Raw genomic sequence first — 26,205 nt, forward strand, 5'->3', positions numbered from 1 at the left:
GAGGAGAAAGCGAAACACGGAACTCATGGCTTTTTTCCTGGGATTTTTTTTAGTCTTGCAGTTAATTTGATTTTTTCTTTTTCATTTTTTTTTTTCTCGCCTTCGGGTAAAATTTTTTTTTTAACTGTTACCTTTTTCTTTTTTAACGATTTTTTACTAGTTTATCTAATATATATATTTTTCTTTTTTACATTTTCTTAGGTGTTTTCTTTTTTTAAAAATTCTTTTCTTTTCTTTTCTTTTTTTTTTTTCTTTTCTTTTTGTTTTTTTTTTCTTTCTTCCTTTTTGAACCTCTTTTTATCCCCTTTCTCCCCACTCACGATTTTGGATCTCTTCTAATTTGGTTAAAGCATATTTTCCTGGGGTTGTTGCCACCCTTTTAGTATTTTACTTGCCCCTTCATTTACTCTTATCTGGACAAAATGACAAGACATAAAAATTCAACACAAAAAAAAGAACAAGAGGCAGTACCGAAGGCTAGGGACCTAATCAATACAGACATCGGTAATATGTCAGATCTAGAGTTCAGAATGACAATTCTCAAGGTTCTAGCCGGGCTCGAAAAAGGCATGGAAGATATTAGAGAAACCCTCTCGAGAGATATAAAAGCCCTTTCTGGAGAAATAAAAGAACTAAAATCTAACCAAGGTGAAATCAAAAAAGCTATTAATGAGGTGCAATCAAAAATGGAGGCTCTCACTGCTAGGATAAATGAGGCAGAAGAAAGAATTAGTGATATAGAAGACCAAATGACAGAGAATAAAGAAGCTGAGCAAAAGAGGGACAAACAGCTACTGGACCACGAGGGGAGAATTCGAGAGATAAGTGACACCATAAGACGAAACAACATTAGAATAATTGGGATTCCAGAAGAAGAAGAAAGTGAGAGGGGAGCAGAAGGTATACTGGAGAGAATTGTTGGGGAGAATTTCCCCAATATGGCAAAGGGAACGAGCATCAAAATTCAGGAGGTTCAGAGAACGCCCCTCAAAATCAATAAGAATAGGCCCACACCCCGTCACCTAATAGTAAAATTTACAAGTCTCAATGACAAAGAGAAAATCCTGAAAGCAGCCCGGGAAAAGAAGTCTGTAACATACAATGGTAAAAATATTAGATTGGTAGCTGACTTATCCACAGAGACCTGGCAGGCCAGAAAGAGCTGGCATGATATTTTCAGAGCACTAAACGAGAAAAACATGCAGCCAAGAATACTATATCCAGCTAGGCTATCATTGAAAATAGAAGGAGAGATTAAAAGCTTCCAGGACAAACAACAACTGAAAGAATTTGCAAATACCAAACCAGCTCTACAGGAAATATTGAAAGGGGTCCTCTAAGCAAAGAGAGAGCCTACAAGTGGTAGATCAGAAAGGAACAGAGACCATATACAGTAACAGTCACCTTACAGGCAATACAATGGCACTAAATTCATATCTCTCAATACTTACCCTGAATGTGAATGGGCTAAATGCCCCTGTCAAAAGACACAGGGTATCAGAATGGATAAAAAAACAAAACCCATCTATATGTTGCCTCCAAGAAACACATTTTAAGCCCGAAGACACCTCCAGATTTAAAGTGAGGGGGTGGAAAAGAATTTACCATGCTAATGGACATCAGAAGAAAGCAGGAGTGGCAATCCTTATATCAGATCAATTAGATTTTAAGCCAAAGACTATAATAAGAGATGAGGAAGGACACTATATCATACTCAAAGGGTCTGTCCAACAAGAAGATTTAACAATTTTAAATATCTATGCCCCCAATGTGGGAGCAGCCAACTATATAAACCAATTAATAACAAAATCAAAGAAACACATCAACAATAATACAATAATAGTAGGGGACTTTAACACTCCCCTGACTGAAATGGACAGGTCATCCAAGCAAAAGATCAGCAAGGAAATAAAGGCCTTAAACGACACACTGGACCAGATGGACATCACAGATATATTCAGAACATTTCATCCCAAAGCAACAGAATACACATTCTTCTCTAGTGCACATGGAACATTCTCCAGAATAGATCACATCCTCGGTCCTAAATCAGGACTCAACCGGTATCAAAAGATTGGGATCATTCCCTGCATATTTTCAGACCACAATGCTCTAAAGCTAGAACTCAACCACAAAAGGAAGTTTGGAAAGAACCCAAATACATGGAGACTAAACAGTATCCTTCTAAAGAATGAATGGGTCAACCGGGAAATTAAAGAAGAATTGAAAAAAATCATGGAAACAAATGATAATGAAAATACAACGGTTCAAAATCTGTGGGACACAACAAAGGCAGTCCTGAGAGGAAAATATATAGCGGTACAAGCCTTTCTCAAGAAACAAGAAAGGTCTCAGGTACACAACCTAACCCTACACCTAAAGGAGCTGGAGAAAGAACAAGAAAGAAACCCTAAGCCCAGCAGGAGAAGAGAAATCATAAAGATCAGAGCAGAAATCAATGAAATAGAAACCAAAAAAACAAAAGAACAAATCAACGAAACTAGGAGCTGGTTCTTTGAAAGAATTAATAAAATTGATAAACCCCTGGCCCGACTTATCAAAAAGAAAAGAGAAAGGACCCAAATAAATAAAATCATGAATGAAAGAGGAGAGATCACAACTAACACCAAAGAAATACAAACTATTATAAGAACATACTATGAGCAACTCTACGGCAATAAATTTGACAATCTGGAAGAAATGGATGCATTCCTAGAAACATATAAACTACCACAACTGAACCAGGAAGAAATAGAAAGCCTGAACAGACCCATAACCAGTAAGGAGATTGAAACAGTCATTAAAAATCTCAAAACAAACAAAAGCCCAGGGCCAGACGGCTTCCCGGGGGAATTCTACCAAACATTTAAAGAAGAACTAATTCCTATTCTCCTGAAACTGTTCCAAAAAATAGAAATGGAAGGAAAACTTCCAAACTCATTTTATGAAGCCAGCATCACCTTGATCCCAAAACCAGACAAGGATCCCACCAAAAAAGAGAGCTATAGACCGATATCCTTGATGAACACAGATGCGAAAATACTCAACAAAATACTAGCCAATAGGATTCAACAGTACATTAAAAAGATTATTCACCACGACCAAGTGGGATTTATTCCAGGGCTGCAAGGTTGGTTCAACATCCGCAAATCAGTCAATGTGATACAACACATCAATAAAAGAAAGAACAAGAACCATATGATACTCTCAATAGATGCTGAAAAAGCATTTGACAAAGTACAACATCCCTTCCTGATCAAAACTCTTCAAAGTGTAGGGATAGAGGGCACATACCTCAATATCATCAAAGCCATCTATGAAAAACCCACCGCAAATATCATTCTCAATGGAGAAAAACGGAAAGCTTTTCCGCTAAGGTCAGGAACACGGCAGGGATGTCCATTATCACCACTGCTATTCAACATCGTACTAGAGGTCCTAGCCTCAGCAATCAGACAACAAAAGGAAATTAAAGGCATCCAAATCGGCAAAGAAGAAGTCAAATTATCACTCTTCGCAGATGATATGATACTATATGTGGAAAACCCAAAAGACTCCACTCCAAAACTGCTAGAACTTATACAGGAATTCAGTAAAGTGTCAGGATATAAAATCAATGCACAGAAATCAGTTGCATTTCTCTACACCAACAGCAAGACAGAAGAAAGATATATTAAGGAGTCAATCCCATTTACAATTGCATCCAAAACCATAAGATACCTAGGAATAAACCTAACCAAAGAGACACAGAATCTATACTCAGAAAACTATAAAGTACTCATGAAAGAAATTGAGGAAGACACAAAGAAATGGAAAAATGTTCCATGCTCCTGGATTGGAAAAATAAATATTGTGAAAATGTCTATGCTACCTAAAGCAATCTACACATTTAATGCAATTCCTATCAAAGTACCATCCATCTTTTTCAAAGAAATGGAACAAATAATGCTAAAATTTATATGGAACCAGAAAAGACCTCGAATAGCCAAAGGGATATTGAAAAAGAAAGCCAACGTTGGTGGCATCACAATTCCGGACTTCAGGCTCTATTACAAAGCTATCATCATCAAGACAGCATGGTACTGGCACAAAAACAGACACATAGATCAATGGAACAGAATAGAGAGCCCAGAAACAGACCCTCAAATCTATGGTCAACTAATCTTCGACAAAGCAGGAAAGAATGTCCAATGGAAAAAAGACAGCCTTTTCAATAAATGGTGCTGGGAAAATTGGACAGCCACATGCAGAAAAATGAAATTGGACCATTTCCTTACACCACACACAAAAATAGACTCAAAATGGATGAAGGACCTCAATGTACGAAAGAAATCCATCAAAATCCTTGAGGAGAACACGGGCAGCAACCTCTTCGACCTCTGCCGCAGCAACATCTTCCTAGGAACAACGCAAAAGGCAAGGGAAGCAAGGGAAAAAATGAACTACTGGGATTTCATCAAGATCAAAAGCTTTTGCACAGCAAAGGAAACAGTTAACAAAATCAAAAGACAACTGACAGAATGGGAGAAGATATTTGCAAACGACATATCAGATAAAGGACTAGTGTCCAGAATCTATAAAGAACTTAGCAAACTCAACACCCAAAGAACAAATAATCCAATCAAGAAATGGGCAGAGGACATGAACAGACATTTCTGCAAAGAAGACATCCAGATGGCCAAGAGACACATGAAAAAGTGCTCCATATCACTCGGCATCAGGGAAATACAAATCAAAACCACAATGAGATATCACCTCACACCAGTTAGAATGGCTAAAATCAACAAGTCAGGAAATGACAGATGCTGGCGAGGATGCGGAGAAAGGGGAACCCTCCTACACTGTTGGTGGGAATGCAAGCTGGTGCAGCCACTCTGGAAAACAGCATGGAGGTTCCTCAAAATGTTGAAAATAGAACTGCCCTATGACCCAGCAATTGCACTATTGGGTATTTACCCTAAAGATACAAATGTAGTGATCCAAAGGGGCACATGCACCCGAATGTTTATAGCAGCAATGTCCACAATAGCCAAACTATGGAAAGAACCTAGATGTCCATCAACAGATGAATGGATCAAGAAGATGTGGTATATATACACAATGGAATACTATGCAGCCATCAAAAGAAATGAAATCTTGCCATTTGCAACAACATGGATGGAACTAGAGCGTATCATGCTTAGCGAAATAAGTCAAGCAGAGAAAGACAACTATCATATGATCTCCCTGATATGAGGAAGTGGTGATGCAACATGGAGGCTTAAGTGGGTAGAAGAAGAATAAATGAAACAAGATGGGATCGGGAGGGAGACAAACCATAAGTGACTCTTAATCTCACAAAACAAACTGAGGGTTGCCGAGGGGAGGGGGTTTGGGAGAAGGGGTTGGGATTATGGACATTGGGGAGGGCATGTGATTTGGTGAGTGCTGTGAAGTGTGTAAACCTGGTGATTCACAGACCTCCTGTACCCCTGGGGATAAAAATATATGTTTATAAAAAATAAAAAAATTATAAAAAAAAAAAAAAAAAAAGTAAGAGAAAAGTAATGTCCAGGTAAAGAAGTAGAAAGGAGAGTGAGACAAGAGAAGCATCAGAACCAGAGAGGAACTTCGGGAAAGCAGTACAAAAAGAGAAATGTAGTTTGAGCCAAAAAAGCTTCTGGGGGTGCTGAGGGCAGGTTCAGAGAAAAAAGTTCAAACAGTGCCTGCACAAAGTAAATTGCCCTTACTTTATGTGAATGCACCCATGAATCTGGGAGGAACATAATCCTTGGGGAACAGCAGCCAAGTTGTAGAGAATATGGGATGCTGACAGAGGAGGTGACAGGCAACGTGTCTCGTATGTTTCAAAGTTACTCTCAGGTGGACCAAGATTCCATTTCATGGAATTGGCACAAAACTGCTGTTTGTTAAGGCCCAAAGGGGACAACACAGCTGAGAGTAATATGGCATCATAGTTAAGAAGTCCTAGCCCCATTGCTCACCAGCTCAGATATGTTGAGACGCCTGTTTCTTCATTTGCAAAACAAAGTGTCTGTCTCACAGGGGGACACTGGACCAGGGTCTTGCACTACTTTTCACCATTACTGGTGTTATGTGTATAAACAGAATGACGGTAAAGGAGAGAGGGAGCACACTTGTGAGAAGGGCAAAAAAAGAGGGATGAAAAAAAAAGTAGAGAAACAAGCAGCGAGTGGTAAAAACCCAGCAAGAGATGCAGAGAAAACCCATATCTGAGCAGTGATTGGTAAAAGAGCCAGGAAAAACCCTCAAAGGTTTTTAACACTTTAAAATTGGTAAGGGAAAAATGATGTTGGGAAATGGACACCCTGGATAGAGTCCAGGGTAGAGATCTTCTCCGTTTCTCACACTCAGGGTTCTAGGACCCCATGGTCATGTCCACCCCCCAGGGTCATGTCCCACAGTAGTAACAGATCTCAACTATCACTTCCTGCAGTTCCCTGACCTGGCTAAAAGGTCAGCAGAGAAGGGCCAAAGTTCTCAACTAAGGAGCTGGTCTGTAGACAGTCTGACCTCCTTTCATTCAGTTCTCAGTCTGTAGGCGGGGCATGATGCCAGCTTTGGACTCCCACAACCTCTGTAAATCACTCCCTCATGCTCTTGAACCTTTCCAGAGGTTTTAATAAGAGCTTCTCAGAGCCACAGAGGGTCTCAGCTGCCTTGAGACATGGGTGAGATCAGGAACTGCCGTTAGGTTCATAGCGGAGCCACAAAGGGATGGGAGAATTGAGGGGGTGTGTGAGGTCTCCAGGCATGGCGAAGCATGAGAAGTGAACTCATGAGTTCTGGGAACTCTTCAAACACGCAGCAAAGCACACATCCAAGACTCAACTTTGTGTGTTTATGAAGCCATAGCCTCTCAGGTGTCCCCAGACATGGCTCCCTTAGACTAGGGAGGACTAAATCGAGAATGTTCCCATTCTAGCTTTGAGAGCAAGCAGCCAACTGACACACAGAACAGAGCTCCTTATAGCTCTCCCCCACTCCTTGTTCTCTGGGAGACAAGCCCCTGGCAGCGTGAGAATAATATTCCTAAGCAGGACACTAATCGCACACTCCCAGGCCCCATCCTTGTTTTCCTGAAAATAGGCATTTAAGCAGCCTTTTGGGGTCAGAGGTTCTAGGTAGGGCACTCCTCTTGTTTGTTCCTCAGAAGGTGGGAACAGCCTCTCAGAGACAGAGAACAAGAAGAAGAACAACAAAAATAAATGGGATTTATTTCCTCCTTTACCCCAACTGATTGATTTGATTGATACAAATCAAAGCCACGAAAGAGAATAGTAACCACCTGTAACGTTCCTTTCAAAGCCCCTAAGTGAAACCTTTCTTCAGTATTCACCTCTGCTCAGCCCAGCCCTTATTTCAAACCAGCTTCTCATAATACCAAAGGGCAGAAAACAATGAGAGGGAAGGGAAGGGGACAGGTTCGGGGAAAGAAAGACAGAAAGAAAGACAGAAAGACAGAAAGAAAGAAAGATCCTGGATCTCACTCAGGCTTGAAAAACAGGACCACTTTTTATGGCTATGTTTCTCCAGACACAAGAGCTCCTCAAAAATTACAAGACTTTTGGGGCGCCTGGGTGACTCAGTCGGTAAGCATCTGACTCTTAGGTTTGGCTATGGTTATGATCTCAGGGTCCTGACATCGACAGCTGCACTCAGGGCAGAGTCTTCTTGAGGTTCTCTCTCTCCCTCTCCCTCTCCCCTGCTCTCTTTCTCTCTAAAATAAAATATTTTTAAAAAATTACAAAGTTTTCGGGAGGGATGGGAATATCTGCTTTCTTCTCCCCCCTTCTTGTGTGCACGTGCTTGCTCACAGGCGCTCAGACTTCGTCAACAGGATACAGACATTGCTGTGATTAGGGCTAAGGAAATACATCTCAAATTATTATTTATTCTATGGAAGTTTTTCTAATCCTTTATTTTCGCAAGAAGCACTCAAAAGCGCACCTGGTTTCACAGCGAGGAGCTCTCTCTCTTCTCTCTCTCTCTTCCCATCGGTCTGTCTCTCAATACATATGAAAGCAACCTTACCAGTCAATTCCAATTTTTTGGCTGATTTTCTTAATAACATTATCTTTCATTGAATCACAAAATTGAAAAAAAAAAAAGGTAACCAAAAGCATTAGCAAAAATTAACAATATGATTGAGAAAAACTTTCTATATTATGGGTTACAATGATTTAATGAAACATCCTTTCATTATGTAGCATTTTATAAGCATATTACAAGCAGCAAAAATATGCGTGCACAGTTGTGTTGGGAGAGTGGAGGAAAACTGCTGTCCCTATGGCGTTCACAGACCTTTGCATGAAGAGCACAAATCCTCTTTCAATGACAGAAGTGAAACTCAGAACCTGCCAAGGAGCTCTGGAGGCATGTCTCCAGACACAGAAGGGGGTTCTCCAGTTCCACTTCTGTGAAGGCTTTCTGGATAACCTGTCACCATCAAGGGGATCAGGGGTTAGTGTTGTGTGTTCCACATGAATATGCTGATTGAAGCTGGTCCCACCTCCAAGGAGAGGGCAGAGATAAGGTTGGCACTTTGAATAAAGCCTCTAGGAAAACTACAAGGGAAGAAAAGCAACAGTAACCAGAAGCAAGGCAATCTCATTTTATACACCTCACTTTGCTCACCTTCCAGTTGCTGCTTCTCCTCAGGGACCTTCCCTCCCTGGCCTGTTTCTGTCAGCCCCCACCACCCAGAACTGACGCTCTGAATCTCTACCTAGACTGTCTAGGCTCAGAAAGAGGAGGATTTGAGCGGGAGAGGACAAAAGAAGCTTCCCTTCCCAGCTGTGCCGTGTTTCCATCCTGAGAAAGGACCCTCGTCAGAGATTAGCCTCCAGACTGCATTCACCTAAGAAGAGCGTCTGAATCACTGGCAAGGTTTGTTAGAGCACAGACCACTGGGCCTCCATTACAGAGATCCTTGATCAGTAGCTCTGGGGTGCAGCTGGAGGGTTTGCCCATCTAAGAAGCTCTAAGACGCTGGGGCTGGTCCTAATGCCTGGACCATCCTCTGAGAACCTCTGCCTTAGGCCACTGTTTGTGAACAATGATGCTTTTAAGTTGTACTCTGGAAAGCATGTGGATGGAAGTTCAGGTTGCAGACTTGCTGCTGTGGCTTTCTGTGACATGTGGTGGAAGAAGGGAGTGGTGGGAAATGCAGGTCCTTCTGTCCCCGCAGCCCCAGTGCCTTGGGAGGGGGGTCAGGATGGCTCTGATGCAGCACCCTTGGCAAAGGCATTCTGCACTTTCTTAAAATATTAACATTAATTGACCAGAGAACCCAGAAACTCCACTCCTAGGTGTACCCAAGAGAACTAAAAAACATATGTCTGTACAAAGACCTGAACTCAAATATTTATAATAGCATTATTTTTGACAGTTAAAAATGGGAGCCCTCAGATTAACAATAGCTCTTCATAATGTGATTCTGCAAAAACAAAACAACAACAACAAAAAAACCTAAAACAAACAAAAAAATACTGTAAAAAATTATTTTGGCTGGTTTTACAGAAATGATTCTGTTGATAATATGTACATATTTAGTCACATTTTCTATTTTATGAATAACATATGCCCTTATTAAAAACTGGTAATACAAAAAAGAACCAGCCCTGGTAAAATATTTATCACCTGAAATCTATTCCTAGCTGCTAACAGTTGAATATACTGAATAAGTGTATAATTTTTATATAACAGCAAATGATTTAGCTTACATCTGACCATAGCTCCAGTCACTTCCATTTTTGCTTTTTTTTTTTTTTTAAGATTTTTATTTATTTATTTGACAGAGATCACTAGTAGGCAGAAAGACAGGAAGGGAAACAGGCTTCCTGATGAGCAGAAAGCCCGATATGGGGCTTGATCCCAGGACGCTGGGATCATGACCTGAGCCGAAGGCACCCAGGTGCCCCCAATTTTTGCTTTTTTTAAATGTCATTCTTTTTATCTGTTAAGCAACGGACTCACTGGGAGACTGAATCACATTTCAGTTTTCCACTACAATTCACTCTTCATCTTGCAAATAATACTATAAGGAAATACTCAGTTCTGAAAGGTTTTTGTGGTCAAATAAAGCACTTATTTCTGAAAATAATTATAATAATGAGCAAAAGGGGAATGAGTACCCATGCGATCCCAACAAAAAGTAATCATGTATCTAGAGTCTCTCTCCTAATAAAGCAGGTGTAGGGATGGAAATATATTTTTGGAAACAAATGATGTAAGTTTAAGAGAATATAGATTTGAGCTGAGAGTAAGAATTTCCATGCAGCTGAATGTCCAGTGCGTTGATACAACAGTCCTCATTTTTAGCTGGAGGAGTTCCTTACCTGGCTTATGGCACTTTTTTTCTTAAGAGTTCTCTCTCACGACCCATTCTGGCTGTATTTTCCTGGAGTTACTGACAAATCCCCATGTCCTCCCTTTCAGGTCTCTCTGTACGATGCTGTTCCTCATGGAGACATGGAGGAATCTTCTAAAACCAGCTCTGATTGCTTCTCTCCTTAAATTCACGTAATCCTGCCAGGACATTGGGTTACTCAGAATATAACCCTATCTTTTTTAAATTTATTTTTTATTCATTTTCAGCATAACAGTATTCATTGTTTTTGCACCACACCCAGTGCTCCATGCAATACGCTCCGTCTCCAATACCCACCACCTGGTTCCCCCCACCTCTCACCCCCCGCCCCTTCAAAACCCTCAGATTGTTTTTCAGAGTCCATAGTCTCTCATGATTCACCTCCCCTTCCAATTTCCCCCAACTCCCTTCTCCTCTCTAACTCCCCATGTCCTCCATGCTATTTGTTATGCTCCACAAATAAGTGAAACCATATGATAATTGACTCTCTCTGCTTGACTTACTTCACTCACCATAATCTCTTCCAGTCCCGTCCATGTTGCTACAAAAGTTGGATATTCATCCTTTCTGATGGAGGCATAATACTCCGTAGTGTATATGGACCACATCTTCCTTATCCATTAGTCCGTTGAAGGGCACCTTGGTTCTTTCCATAGTTTGGCAACCGTGGCCATTGCTGCTATAAACATTAGGGTACAGATGGCCCTTCTTTTCACTACATAACCCTATTTTTATCTCTTCGACCGAACCTCGCTGATTCTTTTTCTCACCACAGGTCAATCTGTTACACCTAGGGCTTAACCTTGTCAATTCCCAGAGCTCTCAGAACTTTATTTCTCCCTCCCTGCTCCTTCTCTGTACCAGGATCAAAATTCTTTTATCCAACCAATTTCTCCCACGTAATGAGTTCCTGATGAAGTGCACACCAAGAGCCTCCCTGACAAGTGAATTCCTGACTCCTCTCTTCCAACTCATATTTGGAAAGTAGTCCCGCTGGTGCTCAGGAGGTGGGTTTGGAACGATATGGGCTGGACTGCAATCCATTATTTACCCCTGCTTCTGAGATCTGGGGCATCCTCTGTTCTCATGCCCACTCCCTGCTCCTCCTTTCCTCTTCCCTGCTTTACTGTTCTACAGAGTACTATCAGACTCTAATACATCATATATTTTACTTATTTAATGTGCACTATATGCCTTCTCTGAATTAGATTGCTGGTTGTATAACAAAGGGATACTGTTTGTCTTGTTTGCTACTGCATTTCCATTAACTAGAGTACACAAAATATAGATACAAATACATGTGACATAGCTGTCCCTCCCCCCTGCTGGTACTCACAAGCAGTCTCTCTCTCTTTTAATAAAATGAACAACAAAAAATAAATAAGGGAAAGTGTTTCAATCAACACTTACTATGTTGAATCATCTACCAAAAGAATGTCTTGATACAATCTGTGACTGAATAATTGCATCACTTTAGTAAACATTTCTTGTGTCATCTTCATAATATTGTAATGCAAATAATGTGATTGAAATTCTGGTTTCTTAAATCACCCAGCTGGAGCTTGAATTATATCAGTGTATTGTTATTTTTAATCTTATATCCTTTGGAGTATGCATTGCTTTGTAATTTTGGCTGCCATGTGTTTTTAGAGTATTAACAAATCACTTAATTAAAACACACATCCACAAGATATCATGCACTAAACTTAAATTTATCAATATCTTCCTTTGTATAATGTGTTAATTATTATAGTGTTTTATTTTAAAATTATTTTAAATTTATTTAAAATTATTTTATTTTAAAATTATTCTCTAAATTGTAGACTTTTCAAGTTATTAAGTTATTCAGCTATTGAAAGTTGCATATTGCCTCTTGATGCGCTGAGAACATTTTAAGATCAAGGTGAATAATAAATAGGGGCCTAGAGAATGGGCTAAAACAAGTGCTGCAGAACCACCCAGCAGTTAGGGAGGCCATAAGAACCTGGGTAGGTGAGGAGGACTGCAAACACATTTAGAGAAGGAACCAGGGTGCCTGGGTGGCTCAGCTGGTTAAATGTCTGCTTTGGGCTCTGGTCATGATCCCAGAGTCCTGGGATCTAGTTCTGCCCAAGGCTTCTTGCTCAGCAGGGAGCCTGCTTCTCCCTCTGCCCCTCTCCTGCTTGTGCTCTCTCTCTCTGACATTTAAGACAAAAATAGAAAAAGAACCAGAGCCCTGAGTGTGGTGGGAATAGTGCAGAGGAAGGACGTTCCAATCTGTAGTCCCCAGCTTGGCCCCTCATCCCCCCCACTACACACACACATACACACCTGATAACACAGCAGGTGAGATTCCAGATTCCTTTCCTGGCTGCTGCAGAAAGGAGGTGCCAGGGCTAAAAGACCCAGCGGGGCCTTCCTTGGCTTCTGGTTCCAAAAGCACCACAGCAAATTCTCCTGATCTTGGTTTTGGTGCGGATGCTTCAAGGATTGTCCTGCTACACCTCCTGTCCCGAGTTTGAGATCCCTCTGCCCTAAACTGAGGGCTGACAGGACACCTGGAGATGACTGAGAAGCTGTTGGGAGCTGGAACTATGGCTGAAGAGTCTGAGGACAGTTGGCAGTGTTTGAGGCTAGTGCACAAATAGCCCCAGTTTAACAAATAATGTTGATCTAGATCATTCTATTCTTATTGAATTCTTGTAGGATAACCTTCACTGTTTTCTCCTAGATATCTAATGGGACTGATAATGCTGCAGTTAATTTTTATTTGGCATGAAAACTTGACCCCCAAAAAGGATTTGAATTTATTAGTGAGAAAATTAATGTTTGGTTGTTTAATAAGAGCTTATTTCTCCAAACTATTTTGAAAATACAATAGGAAATAGTAGAATTTTTTTTTTAAACAAAAGATTATGTGGCCTGAGTCACATTACTCCTATGTTTCTCAGGATTGGCTGTCCAGGATAGAGTGTCAAAATATTATTAAATATGTTTGTATTTTTTGTCTTTTTTATTTTTTATTTAGACACACAATTTCACTGTTTTCATTACTGCCTGCAGTGTCCCCATCCTCCAGTGCCCCCATCCCGCAGGGTCCTCGTTTTGCAGTGCCTCCATCCGGCAGTGCCCATGTCCTCCAGTGCCCGTGTCCTGCAGTGCCCCCATCCTGCAGGGGCCCTATCCTGCAGTGCCCCTGTCTTGCAGTGCAGGCTGCTGGGATAGCGCTTGCTTCTTGTAGTTCATGGTGGCCAGAACTCAGTAGCCGGGAGCTATTTCTAACACTGCCGTTGGTTGGTTTGGTGGTAGAGAGCCTCTAGAGGCAAGGCAATTCCTCTGAATCAGCTTCCCACGGTGGCCTAGAGTCCAGGGTTCTGGGGAGTTTTTTTGCACTTTGCTAGCAAAGCACCACAGTGCCTTCTCTGCTGTTTAGTAAGGCCCATGGTGCAAGGAAAATCCTTCACTGGCCACTTCATCTCACTCCTAGGGATGGTGACTGCTCCTTGGACCTGCTATAAAGGTTCTTGTTACCTTTAACTAGATAGTATCTTATTACTGCAATGCTACTATGACTAATCATTCTCTATATTAACTTTCCCTGCTTATGTTGCCATATGGTTTCTCTGTCTTAACTGGACCCTGACTGATAAATGTTATGTTCATGCAAATGAATTGCTCAACATCAGTGACCTGAACTCCAGCCCCAAACACCTTCAAAGGTGAGTGAAAAAATCAAGTGTTAGAAAATAGATACACAGTATGATTTTATTTACAATTTAAAAACCAAACAACCCCCCCACACACACACATAAAGAATATAGCCACGTGTAGAATAATGATAAATAACAGAAAAGGTTCATGTAAGATTCAAGAAAGTGAGTATCTCTGGCAGAAGAGGAAGGCACACTCATCAGTGGTAGATGGGACATTCAGAGATATGGGTAACATTCCTTCCCTTAATCTGGTTATTTGTGGGAGGCAGATCTACAAATCTTCATTTCTTTATTATTTTTTACTGTACATACATTACATATACCCTTTGGTAGAAATAAGATATTTGATATTTTAAGAAAAGTAATTATCCTTTATAGCACAGAGTGATTATGTTTACCAGCAGTGTGATTAGACTAGTGTAGCTCAACTAGTTGGTTAAGATAGTGATCTCTCAGCCCTGGGTGACCAATAGGGCCAATTCCCTGTGCAGAATTAGCCTCGATTCCCTTTACTGCCACACAAGAGTTTTAATACAGCAGATGTTTGCCTTAATTTTAACTCTTAGTTCAAATTCAGAATATCCTTCTATAATTATAGAATAAAAATTGTCCATCTTTCATTTTTGATTCATAGGGAGAAGAATGCTAGTATGTGTGTGTGTGTGTGTGTGTGTGTGTGTGTTAACTTTATATTTTAGTTAATTTTTTAGAATATGCCTTTTATGATTCTTTCTGAGCGACAGACCACACCTAGTCAGTATGGGTTCTCTGAAGAACCACCTCAGGCCACTTCCCTCAGAGTCCCGGCTGCAGCCTGCACTGTAAAGGCTGCGATGGAGATTTGCCTCTTCACCTCTCCCCAGGCCTTGAACGGATTCACTCTGTTTTCAATATCAAACAGAGCATCATAAATCCCTGGGAATGATTCCCCTGCATACTTGTTGTGGCTGCTGGGAGCATAGATGACGTGCCTGTTGATAAAAACAGTTGGCTGTTTTTGGACAGTTGCTGTCCAAACGATACACACAAGAGAAAAACAGGAGCGCTCTACAAATCCTGGACTGCAGAATTCTAATCTCACGATTTGAACAAGTCACTTGTCAGCTAAACTGCCAAGTTTAATCATCTCCAAAGTCCAGTCTAGGAAGTATATGTTTTGACTTTAAACAGAGGACTTCACATTGTTCAGAGCAACAAAAATAGCATTAATAGTCTCAATAGCTTGTCACCTACTATATAGATTGTGCTTGTGATTAAATGATTTGCCTATAACTTTTCTATTCCTTAAAAATAAATGCTAGAGGGGTTCCTGGGTGGCTGAGTCGGTTAAGCCTCTGACTCTTGGTTTCAGCTCAGGTCATGATCTCAGGGTCTTGGGGTCCAGTCCGTCATCAGGCTCCCTGCTCAGTGGGGCGTCTGCTCCTCTGCCTCTCTCTCTCTCTCTCCTTCTGTTCCTCCCCACTTGCACATGCACGTGTATCCTCTCTCTCTCTCTAAAATACATAAATAAATCTTAAAAAAAAACCTCTACAAAGTTGATACTAGCATTTCAAAGAGGAGGAAACTGAGATCTGAGAGATGAAGTGATTAGTCTCAATCTACATTGCAAGTAAGTACTGACTTTTCACTGTCCCACGTCACCCCCGGAAATGTAGCCCAGCGGTGATGATCAAAGTCCTATTTGTGACCTGCCTACCTACTACTGTGTTTTTTTTCTCTTTAAAAAAGGAGACACACTAACATGTGAGAATGCCTAGCTTAAAGCATGAATAATCATGAAAAACAGCTTTGAAAGTGTAACACGATCTGGGTAGAAGGTGATATTTTATTTTTATTTTTATTTTTTTTTTTAAAGATTTTATTTATTAATTTGACAGAGAGAAATCACAAGTAGACAGAGAGGCAGCCAGAGAGAGAGAGAGGGAAGCAGGCTCTCTGCCGAGCAGAGAGCCCGATGCGGGACTCAATCCCAGGACTCTGAGACCATGACCCGAGCCGAAGGCAGCGGCCTAACCCACTGAGCCACCCAGGCGCCCCGAAGGTGATATTTTATTGAAAGACATATGTCAGTCATGTCAAAGCACACGAAGGGAAGGGTAAGTTCCCAAGCAAAGAGGTGAAGAAGGAAAGAAGCACACTTGTGCTGCCACTGGGAGACAGTCACCATGTCTGGTGATTCCCTTACTCCTAATTCTGATCCTTTGATAATTCATAAACAAAAAGACAGGGCCATTTCTCACTAGTCACTGATAGAATCTATTCTCCAATTCTTAGCAAGATCGATCTAATGTTCATCACTGATGTTTATCAGAAATATTTAGAATTGTCAAAAATTAGAAAAAAAATCTGCACATTAGGAGAATGAGTATGTAAATACACATTTTATACATTTTACATATATTTATTATGTCTTATGTGTATACATACATAAAGACAAATATATTTAAAATGAGAGTGGGCTAAAGTTATATAAACCAAATATAAACATGATTTTATAACTAACTGATGGAACTGTTTTTTTTTTATTTTCTACTTGTGACTTTGTTGATCTTCTAAGTTTCCTACAATGAACATATGTTCTTTTATAATAAGAAGTAAACAATATATTAAAAAGTATGCAACAATCACATTACATTATATGAATAATATATCATTTCCTACATATATTTTGAAATTCCTATTTGCTTACAAGAAATCAACTATATTTTTTCCACAGTACAAAAAATAAGAAAAAAAATAATATAATCAAATGTCATATTTGTATCCTTACCTATAGAAAGGCCTGTCTGGTAATCCTAAAGGATCAATAAATGCTCGTTCCAAAAACATCAGTTGATCATTCATAATTCTCAATAATATGGGGCTAAGCAACAAAACAAATACAGTTGTCACTTCTTGAGAAAACATGCACCACACTGCAAACTGAAAATTCACAACAATATTAAATGTGTCTTAAATCTCTATGATATGCAAATTAAGAACAATAGTCTAACAGTTACCTTTTTAAAACCTTATAGAATACTATTCTGCTGAGGCTTATAAAACCACATGAAGTTATAGTGGTTGAAAAGGACAACAGTAATTCTTATTTATTTTGAAATAATAATTAATTGGCAATAGTTTTTAAATATAAGCAAGATTTTTTTTATCTTAGGAATCCTAATAATCTACTCAAAGCAGTCATTCGATATTGAATGGGACAGTCTATTAATGGTTAGTAGGGTTCCTGGAAAATTATGCATATTTACCAAATGATAGCCAATGTTTTATTATTATTTTACTATTATTAAAGCCAAATGTCCTAGTATATCATAATCCATTCCTATAAGGCACTTTGCCAGAGAGAGGAAAGATCATAGTTTTTAAAGACAGAAAATCAACTTTATGGTGTTTGGAATCTCCTTAAGATTTATTGCTTATTGTTGATATTTTTTTAACCCACACAAAAATTTGAAAAGAACTGTAAAGTGCAAGGGAAAAAAATCCCATGTTCACTCCAGGATGACAGGGTTATTATACTAATTGGTCTACTTTGAATTTTTCTCTATATTTCAAAGTGTTCACAATCTTAAATATTTTTGGTTTACTTCACATTTTACAGTAAATATCTTATATTTCCTTTATAGTCAACTCTTTCAATGCTTATGAAATGTTCAAATTAGTGGACATTTAATTTTTTAGTACTTTCTCTCCTCTTAGGTATTGATTGCTTTAAATTATTTGATATATTTTTAATAAACTTCCTATTTATTATTATTATTTTTTTATTTTTAAAGATTTTATTTATTTATTTGACACAGAGAAAGCGCATAAGCAGAAGGAGAGGCAGAGGGAGGAGGAGAAACAGGCTCCCTTCTTAGCAGGGAGCCCCACCTGGGGCTTGAACCCAGGACCCTGAGATAATGACCTGAGCTGAGCCAAAGGCAGATATTTAACTGACTGAGCCACCCAGGCATCTCTATTTATTTATTTGTTTGTTTGTTTATAGAAAGAACATGAGCTGGCAGAGGGGTGGGGGGAAGGACAGAGGGAGTAGGACAGAGAGAATCTTAAGCAGGCTCCATGCCTAACATGGAGCCTGATGTGGGGCTCCATCTCACGACCCTGAGATCATGACCTGAGCTGAAGTCAAGAGTCATATGTTTAACCAAGTGAGCCACCCAGGAGTCCCTTGAATTGTTTGGTGTTATAATTTGTATCTTTCTCTGAGAAACTCTTTTTCCTTTCCAAACTTGAAATTCTTTCCTGAAGAAAAGTTCTGAGAAATGGAAATACAATGGCAAAGTCTAAGAACTCTGTAAATAGCTCTTGAAACTTTAACAGTATTATTTATGCTTTTCAAAAAGGTTTTTTTTTTTTTTTTCAAAAAGGTTTTTATTTTTTGTTTTTATTTTTTTTTTCCAAAAGGTTTTTAAAACAATTCACAACACTACCAGAAAAGAACAAGAGCATCTGCTCCAGGATGCCATCTGGTGCAATGGGTTCAACCAGGTTTTAAATCATTATTAAGCTGAAACAAAAATAGTTATTTTGAAAATGGTATAACTTTTTTTTTACTTGTATTTTTTAATCAATAGAGAATTTGAATGTTTTTTGTGTGTGTGTGTCTTTCTGTATAGGCAGTGTCTTCTTTTTGAGTTGTCTTGTCCATTGCCAACATTTTCAACTTTGTTCTTTTGTAGTTTCTTTTTAAAAAAAAATATTTTATTTATTTATCTATTTGACAGAGAGCACAAGTAGGCAGAGAGGCAGGCAGAGAGAGGGAAGCAGGCTTCCCACTGAGCAGAGAGCCCAATGCCAGGCACAATCCCTGGACCCTGAAATCATGACCGGAGCTGAAGGCAGAGTCTTAACCCACTAAGCCACCCAGGTGCCCCTCTTTTGTATTTTCTTAACCAATTTTCAAAAAATATTTTTTATGATGTTCATATTACTCCCTTTCCATATTTGCTGGAAAAGAGGTTTCCCAGCCTTCTATCTTTGCTTTTGATGATTAACTTTCATATTCTGAACCATTTCAGCGTTTTCAAACCTGATTGCCTTTTCATTTCCCTGTTGCTTCTAAACTTAGAATTTCACTTCCAGGAAATTTCAACTTTTAATAAAGAATTTTTCTACAACCATTGCTTATGTTTGCATGCAATGTGAAGTGAAATTTAGAACTCCCTTTTTTATCAGTTGCTGAGAGCTTAAACAACATTACTGTTGAATATATTTTTCTTCCTCCATTAATTGTTGGTATGTCCTTCATTACAAAATACCTATTTCTTACCCAAATGCTTTATTATATGTCACTCATCTATTTCTGGACTGATTGCTCTTATCTTTCAATGTATTTTTGCATCAGTCCCCAAGGACTTCATATTTGTGTCATCATAATAGGCTTAATACACAGTCAATGTTTATTCTCAAAATTCTACTTTAAAAAAATTTCCCTAATATTGTCTCATTATTTTTCTCCCATCTGAAAGTTCTATTCCAATTATATTTATTTTGGTGATTTCACACAGAATTAATGCTAAATGCTTAATATTGGAAGAAAACTGACTTCTCAATACTTGTTCTAGAGAAAGAATTTTACCAGGTAGAAGTGGAAATGAGGAACTCTGGAGGTAATGACATTAAGAAGAGGAAGAAAAGAAAGTATGTTCTGGAAATAAGAGAAGTTGGTTGAAGTATGATGGACAGACACTGAAAGAACATGAGATGAGGCTAGAAAAAGCTGGGGTCACACAGTGGAGGACCTTCAATGCTAAGGTGGGAATTTTGTAACTAAACAGCTATTATTAAGGAGCTGCTGGAATTTCTCAGCACACGGCTGCCACTCAGAAAGTTAGAGATGGGGGAGCCTGGGTGGCTCCGTGGGTTAAAGCCTCTACCTTCAGCTCAGGTCATGATTTCAGGGTCCTGGGATCAAGCCCCGCATCTGGCTCCCTGCTCAGCTTGGAGTCTGCTTGCCCCTCTCTCTCTGCCTGCCTCTCTGCCTACTTGTGATCTCTGTCAAATAAATAAACAAAATCTTAAAAAAAAAAAAAAAAAGAAAGTTAGAGATGGGTCTTGCTGAGATATGGCAGCCCTGTACAGGATGCCTTAAGGTGGAGAGACAGAAAGGAACAAAACACTTCCCAAAGATATTTCAGCAACAAAGATGTCAATTAGTATCTCTTTCTCATTGTATCTGTTCTAGCCATAAGTTAAAAATGTGGAACATACTTGTTTTTGTCCAAGTCTTGAAGTCTCTCATTGAACTTAGAAGCAATTTCTGTAAAGTTCTTCACGGCAGAGAAAAGTGCATCTGAAATAGAAATCGGGGCTTAGGGGCATTGTCCTATGGCTTATGCAAAGGGGACAGTATGGGAAGCAGTTTGTTTTCTTCTGTACTTTACAAGGTTCTTATATTTATATATTACAAGAGGGGCATCAGTGAAATGGCAAATACATTTATAGATGTAAACAATGTATCTGATCTCACAGACTGGCAATAAGTAACACATGGACTAAGGTCGGTCACTACATTTTAAAGATTAATTGAAAGACAGAGATGTTTTGAGGGAGGAGGTATAGCTTACCAAAGGACACACGGTATGTGTTCATTTCTTGTGGATGTTTCATTGAAATATTGTAGATTTTGTCAGCATACTTTCTCAAAACAATAGCATAATCTCGACAGTCAAATGGGAGCACTATGGAATTGGCTAGTTCAAATACCATCCCTCCTCGAACCTGTGCCACAGCGAGGTGGTACTTAAAAGTTGGATCATAAAATTTTTCCACCAACTCATATGTTTCATAGACACTGTGATACAATGGATAGCTCCTGAATTTGCTTGTTGCCTAAAAAAGAAAAGGAAAATGAGCCACACAAAAGAACACAAAAACCAAACTATATCTCTTAAAAAATAGCTTATAATAAGATGCATAGTACCATATTTACTATTAATATTAGTAAAACTGTTTTGGCCAGTAATGAATAAAGAAATGTATTTAAGAACCTTAATAATACACTTACTAAAGGGTCATATTATATATATATATATATAATATATATATTATGCATAATTCATATTTTAATATGAAAATATATCCCAGATGTGTAATTAAAAAATATATGTATACAACATAAATGATAGAATAAAATTATCTGGAAAGACCAAATGGTCTTGTCTTCAAGGATATAGGAGATGTGAAAACATTTCTGAAACAAAGACAAGATAATGTTGCATTTCAGTCTAAATAATTTAAGAAGATAGGGAATTGCTAGAGGCGATGGTATATGAGCATTATACAGCATTATATATGGTAGAGCTGCAAAATCCTAATGACTGAAATTCCACGAAAGGATGATTTTCTGACAAGTAGCCCGTGGAAGTAAAGAGTCCCCCCAGTGAGGAGAAATGTAGTGGATCCAGAATCTCCCGAAGGAGAGAGAAGGAATGCTCAGATATATATCAGACACCAAGAACATAAACAAAAGGCCTGAGGCAAGGACTTTTCAAACTTTGAATTGCTGATTTATGTATTTTGTCTTATTTAGTTGTGGGTTTTTTTTTAATTTTTTAAAAAAATTTAAAAAATTAAATTAAATTTAAAAAATTAATTTAAAAAGTTTAAAAAAAAATCTTTTTTTAGGGGCGCCTGAGTGGCTCAGTGGTTTAAGCCTCTGCCTTCAGCTCAGGTCATGATCTCAGGGTCCTGGGATCAAGCCCCACATCGGGCTCTCTGCTCAGCAGGAAGCCTGCTTCCCCCTCTCTCTCTGCCTGCCTCTCTGCCTACTTGTGATCTCTATCAAATAAATAAATAAAAATATTTTTTAAAAAAATCTTTTTTTAAATTGACATAAAAGAACACTTTATTTAGCAGTGTGTTGAAGAGGCTAGGATTCTAAAATTAGACAGCTGGAGTTTGAATCCAGCCCGTAGGACCTATTACCAAATAACTTTAACTGGTTATTAACCCAAAGATTATTAGCTTTTCTTTAGTATTCTCATGAGTAAAACATAGTTAATATTAACATCTAGCCTCAACCCAAACCCATCTAACCCTGCCTAACTTCCTACCCCAGTGGCAGGATTAAAGATTTCCTGTCTGGAGAGAATAACTAGTCCAAGAGAAAAGATCGATAGATTCTATAGAGCTATAGTTGTTGCCTCCCCATAAAGCACTGAGAATAGGCATTCTTGATCACTCTTCTCTGAAGCTTCCCATTTGACAGCTGCCACCCTTGCATACATGGCTTCAGTCAGTTTCTCATGGACTAATTCCTAAATAAGACAGGTGGCCAAAGATGACCAGGCACTTGAAAACAGCCTTGGACTTGAAAGATATAAACCAAAAACACAAACTAAAATAAAATCAACTTAAGAGTAAGGAGGTACTGCAAGGAGTGGAAGGAAACTTACAGTAATAATAATAATAATAATAATATAAAGATTTCAATAAAAAAGAATGACAGAGTTGAGAAAGATTTTTTTTTTTAAGATTTTATTTATTTATTTGATGGGCAGAGGTCACAAGTAGGCAGAGAGGCAGGCAGAGAGAAAGGAAGGGAAGCAGGCTCCCTGCTGATCAGAGAGCCCAATGCAGGCCTTGATCTCAGGACCCTGAGATCATAACCTGAGCCAAAGGCAGAGGCTTTAACCCACTGAGCCACCCAGGTGCCCCAAAATATTTCTGATAGTAAAAAAACAAACAAAAAACAAAAAAAAAAAAACACAGATAAGAAACAAAAGATAAAAAATAAGCACATCAGAAAATAATCCCCAGATGTTAAACAACTAGTAATAGTTCAAAAAGTCAAAAGATGGAAGAAGTGATCAAAGGGAAAAACATTCCCTCCAACTGCAGGATGTGGGTTTTCAGACCAAAAGACCCACTCTGTGCCTAGCCCAGTGTAAGGAAAAACAGTGTAACCAAGGCACACACATACAACGAGGACCACATGAAAGATACCAGAATCTTCCTTTTTAAAAAGTCTCTTTTTCAAGAAGTTCCTGAAGGATGTGTTCCAAACATACTAAAGAGTAAACCAGAAAAGAAAGATAAAATATCCAGGAGAGATAGGATGCAGAAGAGGAGAGAACTGAAGGTACTCTCAGACTTTTCAGTCAAAGAAAACTTCACAGGCAAGAGCTGTGTCACAGGGAAAGAGAACCACCAGAGAACCCAGATGAGCAGGAGAAGAAGAACCCAAGAGGGAAAAAGAAATCTGCCAGATCACCGATATGTTGGAATATACTAAAAAGTTTGTGGTGAGTTAGTTATGGACACATGGAGGGGGAAAAAAAAAGATAATCCACAAGTATGGTACAACAGTATATTGAGAAAATGCAATGAGGGAAAATATTTGAGAGCTGGGAGAAAAGTTGATATAGAAGCGCAAAAATGCCTATCTTCCCTAATGAGAAGTAAATGGAAGATACATCAAACTGAAAAAGAAATAAATGGCACCAGGAACACAGTATGTGTAAGCATGCATGTAGATATCAGAAGAAACCAATGAAAAAACTGAATAAATGTGAATGTGTTGAACAGAATCAGAGGTGGGACAAGCCCACAAGTAGAATAAAGGACCAGTGTTTTTCATCATACACACTTACAGAACTGTTATGAGCTTTTATGAACTATGTTCTTATGTTACTTTGGTAAACATAAATACTGTAAAATTGTCATTACCACCAGCATGAACAATGGTAGGGAAAAAATCATGAACTATTTATGTGTTCATTGTTCCTTGTGCCATAGAGCATAACTTTGACGTTTACTGACTGGAGATCAAATGGGATAAAAATCCAAATATTTCTAGTGTAAGTAACTGGGTGAAAGGAATGTCACCTAGTGAAACAGAAAATAGATTTAAAGGAATACAAGCAAGTAAGTTCTAAGGCTCAGGACGCCGGATGCGGGCGTTCCCCCGGGTGACAGTAGACCCATCTCAACCACTTCTGCTTCAATTCCTCTATTTCTTAAAGGCTTACGTTGCCTTTTATTAAAATTCCGAATTATTTGTTTAGCTAAAATATATTCATAAGCAATCTTCAAAAACATACTGACAGACTTACCCAGTTTTTAGTGTACCGTGCTCTGCCTGAAGCAATTCCAAGTCTTTGGAAGAACACCTCAAAGTCATTACCAGATCCCAGTTTGCTAATCCTTTTAGGGATAAAATAGATTACCTGAGTAGTTTCTTCAGTGACTAAAATGAAAGCTTAATTAAACTTCATTCTTGCTCTTATAATTTTTCTTTATAAAAATCATATCAGACAAACAACAACAAAAAATAATTGAGAGGAAAAATTGAGAGAAATAATTGATCACAAAGTATCTACTTCAATAAGACTATTTTGGGTAGTAGTGATCATTGTTCTTTTGGGTTCCTGGACCCAATTCCAACATGTGGAGGGGGATGTGTGGTGTTTCCCGTACCAGTGACAAGCAATCCTCTGGGACACCACCTGGGTGTCCTCTGATTCAACTCAATTCTGACACTGAAGATAGCACAGATTCCACAGGTGAAGAGCTCAGTCCTACAGGACTGCCTGTCCACCGATTTCAGAACCAACCACAAATCCAGATTGTCATCTGTGTTTCTGAGACCGGCTGCAGATTGGAGATTCCCAAGTTATGTTCCTTGGGCTCAATTAATTTGCTAGAGCTGTTTCCAGAACCCAGAGAACAATTTTACTTTGTAGATCACCGGTTTATTATAAAAGGATGTAACTCAGGAACAGCCAGAAGGAGGAGGTGCAGAGGGCAATGTGTGGGGAAAGGGCACACAGCTGTCCACACCTTCCCCAGGTGCCCCACTCTGCTCTAAGTTCCATGTATCCCCCAACGTGGAAGCCCTCGGAACCCTGTCTTCTTGGGTTTGAATGCAGGCTTCATTACAAAGACACAATTGATTAAATAATTGGCTACTGAAGACTGATTCAACCTCTGCTTATGGGTGGGACTGAAAGTCCCAACCCTCTAATTATATGGGTGGTTCTCTTGGCCATCAGCCCCCATCCTTAGGTGGGGTCCAAGTGTCACCCTGCTAACATAACGAGAGATACCCTTGTCTCTTTCATCTCTTAGAACATTTTAAAAGTTTTAGGAGCTCTCTGTGCCACTTAAGGGGCCAAAGGTTGAATATATACTTCCTGTTATAAATTATAATATTATAATTGCATAGGTTAATTTTTTTAAAGATTCATTAAGTTGGAAAATATTTTCCCTCAACTTATTTTATCATCTATATTTGTTATTCATGATAAAGTTAATAGAAGCAGAAATATTTTTAGATAATCCTGATGTAAATCCTACCTTAAAATTTTTAAAATTTTTAAAATTGTTCATACTCTTGATAGGTATATCATCTTATCTATAATCAATCTATGTCTCTGAGATATTTATTCCTTTAACCTTGCCTTGTGTGTGAAGACACACCCAATACTGAAATGATGCCTGTATTATTCTTAGAGAAACCAAAATATTTTTTAACTGTTTGATATTCAGAAAAAGGAAAACGTATCGAGTAACTTAGGTACAGAAATGTGAGGGGAACTTCTTTACAAATTATAACTTTGGACTTATGGAGCATGCTATGCTTTGCCTTCTCAAAAAAGAACCATTTTTAGATGGCCTACAGATTTAACTTCAAAACACATGGCAATATTTTATTTGTGAACCAAAGCATCACCTTCCCTTTGAAAGAAAGCACACTTTCATTTTCAACCCAGTCCTACACTCTATCCAGTAGAAAGTCTTATTTGTTTACCTCGGCATGCCACTGAACTCCGGTGAAGGACTTTTTCCATTCCAGCTCTCATAAAGAGATTTGCCTTCAAAGCCTTCATCGGGGCTTTGGAGCTACAGATTAAAAGTGAAAAAAAAGAAAATACTTATAAATAAGATATTTTAAAATTTAAATGTCCATTAACCAGGGAATAAATAACTAAACTATATTTAGCAAAATGCATGATACACAATTTGCACATTAGCTGTCATGAAGAATTGCAATAATGAGTTTCTGACAATAGAGGAAAATGTTCATGCTACTATATATAAATGTGACTATTATAAAAAATACATGAAGTATATGGAAAAGCAGGCCATATTATTACCAAGCCACTTATGCAAATG

The 26,205-nt window shown here is 38.7% G+C and overlaps 1 protein-coding gene across 4 annotated transcripts in view; it reads right to left on the reverse strand.

Moving 5' to 3' along the window:
- Nucleotides 1-14,119: 14,119 nt before the first annotated feature.
- FOLH1 (folate hydrolase 1) overlaps nucleotides 14,120-26,205 on the reverse strand; it is a 60,398-nt gene continuing 48,312 nt past the window's right edge. For 2 of the 4 annotated variants that reach the window (XM_059186872.1, XM_059186864.1), the window contains 6 exons: nucleotides 25,841-25,932; nucleotides 24,144-24,234; nucleotides 20,655-20,919; nucleotides 20,299-20,380; nucleotides 16,856-16,948; nucleotides 14,120-15,056 (listed from right to left, as the gene is read on the reverse strand). In XM_059186872.1, the coding sequence (XP_059042855.1) occupies nucleotides 14,867-15,056; nucleotides 16,856-16,948; nucleotides 20,299-20,380; nucleotides 20,655-20,919; nucleotides 24,144-24,234; nucleotides 25,841-25,932 (813 nt within the window). In that variant the 3' untranslated portion in view covers nucleotides 14,120-14,866. Of the gene's footprint in view, nucleotides 15,057-16,855; nucleotides 17,008-20,298; nucleotides 20,381-20,654; nucleotides 20,920-24,143; nucleotides 24,235-25,840; nucleotides 25,933-26,205 lie in introns of those variants that run through there. The other 2 variants (XM_059186880.1, XM_059186890.1) reach the window with 2 other exon arrangements.

The sequence above is a fragment of the Mustela lutreola genome, chromosome 1 (genome assembly GCF_030435805.1).
Source record: "Mustela lutreola isolate mMusLut2 chromosome 1, mMusLut2.pri, whole genome shotgun sequence".
NCBI classification, from domain to species: Eukaryota; Metazoa; Chordata; class Mammalia; order Carnivora; family Mustelidae; genus Mustela; species Mustela lutreola.